We start from the raw sequence: 4707 nt of genomic DNA, 5'->3' as shown, positions 1-4707 counted from the left end.
GAGGAGGAGGAGGAGGAGGAAGAGGAGGAGGAGGAGGAGGGGGAGAAGGAGGAGGATGATGATGAGGAGGAGGATGAGGATGAAGAAGATGATGAAGATGATAACGATGATTATGGTGATGATACTGATGGTGATTCTATTCGTAGATCTGAATATATTTGCGGATTGATGAATCTGACAGAGAGCACACAGCTAAAATAATCCTCAGGACTCTGGCTAGTAATTCTCCTAAAGCATTAGAAATATGGCTAAGCAACCTTCCGGTTTCCAGGTTGCTGAGTTATGAAACCAAATACATTATTTTCTTCTTCTGGTAAAAAAAAGTAATAAATGGGTTAGGGTATTAATATTACTATGTTGGACTCTCGCTTTTACTTCTGTTGTATACCATTCATGACGCCTCGAATATCGAGTAAAGAAAGGGTAGCTCTGCTCTTGGATTTTTTGCTGGGTTTTTTTGTGGTGGGGGGGGGGGTTGGGGGGAGAGGGGTGTTTTCTTCTTAAAACAACATTCCCTGCGCTTCGAGAGTGTAGTGTCTTTGAGCTATTCATGGTTTCAGAAGTGGCTATTAAATAGTAGTGAATACTTCATACAGGCAAATTTTATACCTCTTGTTGGCTCAACTTTTTCACCCAGTCTCAGAGCCACCAAGTACAAATAATGCTACCTTTACCTCGACGATTGTAAATGCATTGTGCTCCTATTTTAACCAAAGTTTGAGAAAAATGAAAAGAAAATCTATCGTCTGTATTTTATTAATAGATAGATAGCATTTGCATAGCGCAAATCCTCGCTCAACAGCAAGCTTTATGCGCTTCACAATCTATACTATTACCCCAGCAGACCTGAGAGCATTCTAAAACAAACTCAACTTCCTGGGAAGCATACAACACAAGCAGCCATTTAAAGGCGCTAAAACATTAACATTCTGACAATATATTTCGCTGTCTGTGGCCGGGTACCCATTTCCACCTGGGTGAGGTGAGGAAAATTCGTATAAAGTGCCTTTCCCAAGGACACAACGACGGGCCCGAGGCTCGAACCCCCGACCCCGCAACCTCTCGATTACGAGACTGGTAGCCAACAAAATCACATGGCATTCGAATCGCTTGAATCTCCAGCGATTCCCGTCATTTTATGTGTCTGAGATAAATGAGATTTTTATGTCATGGTTAATGGTTTCTATCGACAGTTTCTTCTTAGTAAGATTTTTACATGATCTCATAATTAATTTGATCCCTTCGAGATCCAAACACTCCTTGGCTGAGTGAACCATCTCCTTGTATAGTCACTTTGTGTCAGATACCTTGCATACATACAAAGTAAAAAATAAAAGAATAAAGAATAATATACCAATAATGAAATTTGATTGAAAATGTTTTTTAATCAATCGTAAAACAGAAAGGAAATGAATCAAAACATTATTGGAAAATCATAAAAAGACATGTTTCGGACACCTTTTCTTTCGGATGAAAAAGACAAAAGTATTTCACGATTCCTCCTTCGAATACTTTCTTATTATCCTCTTTCACTCTTTCATTTCCCCTAGATTCTTTTCTTTCCAATAGTTTACTTTGCTTTCAGACAAGTGTAGTCCAGCACACACACACAACGAAATCGGCGAGACGCAGAATTCTTTTCGATATTATGAATTTTGCTATGCGTGTTTTAAATACAAAGAATACCCACGTATACGACAATTTCGGGACAGAAGATCTGTTTACTGTGTGCGAGTTGCGCTGTGTGTGTTTCGTTTTGTGCGTGTTTCGCTATGTGCGCGTTTCGGTATGTGCGTATTTCGTTAAGTGTGTATTTTTCTGTATGTGTGTTCCGTTATATGCGTGTTTCTTTATGTACGTGTTCGCTATGAGCGGGCAAGACAGTAGCTTCAATTCAATTTTCTGTGACGGTTAAGTGGACAGTAGACATGGTAGTGAATGAACATGGTACGTAATTCATGCTATTGAGTAATACAAGAGAGGGTAAAGTAGAAAACGAACAAAATCTGCACGTTTAAAGACATTGTTAAAAGAAAATCTTTATAATTTAAGGGTTATCATCACCCTTCTCCCTCCGAGACCTAACATAGACAACACACTCTATGGAACATTACAGCAACTGCAGCAGACCTGCACTTATCACTACTTGGCATTGGACAGAAGGGCGAGAGCCCAGCTGTTGCTGGATCGATAACAACAACAACAACAACAACAACAACAACAACAACAACAACAACAACAACAACAACAACAAGGGTTATCATCATCATAAAGTGAAAGATCTGAAACAGACGTAGGCGATCACGGGTCTCCATTCATGTCTTTGTTCGGATACTCAAAACTCTAAAAATGTATGTATTATTTGTCCTCGTCTTTCCCTGTCATACATTTGTCCAGATTTTCCAGGTAAGTTGCTCTTAGTTTATCCCTGCCTCATTTGTTTTGGGTTTTTTTCATCAAGAGCTAGACTTTCAAGGCTTGTATATCGATATACATGTCCCAGATAGCTTAACTGCATTTAATTTGTCTCTTCCTAATAATTTGAATTTATGAGCTGCCCCTGTGGGCTTTCTTCAGTACTGCCTCATTTGAGGTTTTTCTCCTTCCAAGAAATTCACAACAGTCTCCTAAAAGATGACCCTTCGGAACTGTTGCTTCTATTTTTTATTTTCGGTGTCTTTGGCAACTTTACTGAGCGCCTGTGATTTGTTGGTAAGGCACTTCGCCGTTACAAGCAGAAGACATGAGTTCAATTCCCGTGCAGTGAGAATTTTTATCGCCGAGTATCTTCGGGGAAAAGAAGGGGGATTGCTACAGGGACGTTGTATATCTCTCTCAGCCTAGATTGGACCAGACTGACAATGTCAAAGCAGCCCGCCTCCTAAATATTCTAAAGCTCGTCGATTGGGAGTAAAACATCTTCAATTGCAATTATGCAGTTCTACAGTCGCACGGCCATGGTTAACGACCAAGACAAATTTCTCCCTGCGAGATGAATAAAGATTGTCATTGTCTTTGTCATTGTCAGACGGGTTGGCTACATATAACGTTTTAGAATTTTTTTTTTATTTAGTGGTCATTGAGTCAAAAAATACGTTTAGTTTTCAGGATTTGATTGGATGTATTAAAACTGCCCTTAGTTATTTATTTTTTTATTCTTAGTTTTATTTTTGCTGTAAATCATAATATAATTTTATTAATTGAAAGAGAAAAGAAAATCTAGTTATATTGAGTTCCAAATTTGGTCGCGTATCCGGTTTTGTTTCGTCTTTGTTTTTATATCCGGCTTGTCCTGGATCCGGTTTGTCAGGAATCCGGTTAAGTTTCTTGTCTCACAACCAGCCCACAAAGAAGCGTCACGGTAAACACCAACAGAGACACAGAAACCCGGGTGCCGGGGTTTGGATCTAGGAAAAAAGGAAGGAAAATACAGTATTAAGGACACTCTTTAGTAGCAAAACTTGTTATAAAAAATTAGTGTTAAAGAGAACATTTTTTTGAGAGTGCACTAAAGGTTCTCAAAACATGCGTTCATAAACATAGTGTCACAATTAGAACAAATACTAGCTGGGCCCCCTTTCGATGAAAGGAATAATCGGTGCATTAACATCAACTGAAAGTCATTGGCCTACAATATTTACACTCTTCTGGAATGGAGCAATAAATCCTGAGAGATGAAAAAAAAATAGGTTTAGATATAGTGATTATCATGTATACATTGATTGTCTATTCCGCTTTCGTGGTTGCACACTCCAGAATTTCAAAGGTGTCGAAACAGTGCGCACGGCCAGTGAACGGAAACCTCACTCGTTTACGATGGCGTCATAGAAGACTGACTTTTCCAACCTTAGATCTAAACGAAACTAATGAACAACTGAAAATTAAACTACAGTGACTTCAGGCTCCTCAATAAAACTGTGCACCCTTTAAATGATTTTGAACCACCATTAATTTTGTCAAATTCGAAAGTTAAGCGGTTCGGAAGTTTTAGGCTGCAAAAGTGACGGACTTTCACAAATATAATAAATATAAATGACAGACCTACTTTTATAAACGATGTTATTCCAGCTCATGGGATGCAAACCTTTAAAAATCTGTAGAAACCGTCCATTGCGATGTTTTTAATAGTATAGGCCTATTTATTTATTAAAGAATTTTCTTGAATAAAGCAAAGGGGGCTCTCGTAGCCTAGAGGTTAAGATGTTCGCCTCTCATTCAATAGGTCCCGGATTCGAATCCGGACATCAACGGAAAATTTTCTTCTCTAAAATATTTTCTCTTTTAACATCTTTTCCTGATCTCTAACAGTGTTCTGTAGTCTGTTTTCATCTCCACTTTCTGGCCCCACCCCCTTACCTCCTTTGCCCCTTCCTCTGGACTCCTGACTCTTTCTGCAGCCTTTCTAATGCTATTCCTTAGCTTTCTTTCTATTGTCTTTCACACTTTTAGCCACACCCCTGATCCTATGGTAGGAAAGATCTACACCTAGCCTTCTCGGACAAGGGCGAAAAACCTCGGAGGTCCTGTGTGCAAGTTGCACACGCTAAAGATCCCTTGGTGGTCCTAAATCGATAAGAGTTGGTTTCGGCAGCCACGCTGACAAAATTCAAAATTTCCTACCAACTGAAAATGTTTAATGTGTCCCGCGCGCTCATACTATGACATTATGCAGTTGTGAGCACAGTAAAGCCCTTACCACAACCCCCC

General features: G+C 39.3%; 1 protein-coding gene across 1 annotated transcript in view; it reads right to left on the bottom strand.

The window, feature by feature from the left end:
• Window positions 1-2672: 2672 nt before the first annotated feature.
• LOC101855448 overlaps window positions 2673-4707 on the bottom strand; it is a gene marked incomplete at its 5' end in the record, with an annotated part of 16770 nt that continues 14735 nt past the window's right edge. Inside the window, 1 exon segment of the mRNA XM_005110302.3 lies at window positions 2673-3407. Coding sequence (XP_005110359.2) covers window positions 3319-3407 — 89 coding nt within the window.

The sequence above is a fragment of the Aplysia californica genome, unplaced genomic scaffold (genome assembly GCF_000002075.1).
Source record: "Aplysia californica isolate F4 #8 unplaced genomic scaffold, AplCal3.0 scaffold00872, whole genome shotgun sequence".
NCBI classification, from domain to species: Eukaryota; Metazoa; Mollusca; class Gastropoda; order Aplysiida; family Aplysiidae; genus Aplysia; species Aplysia californica.
Note: the sequence above shows the minus strand (reverse complement) of the source record. Positions and strands in the feature narration are given on the sequence as shown.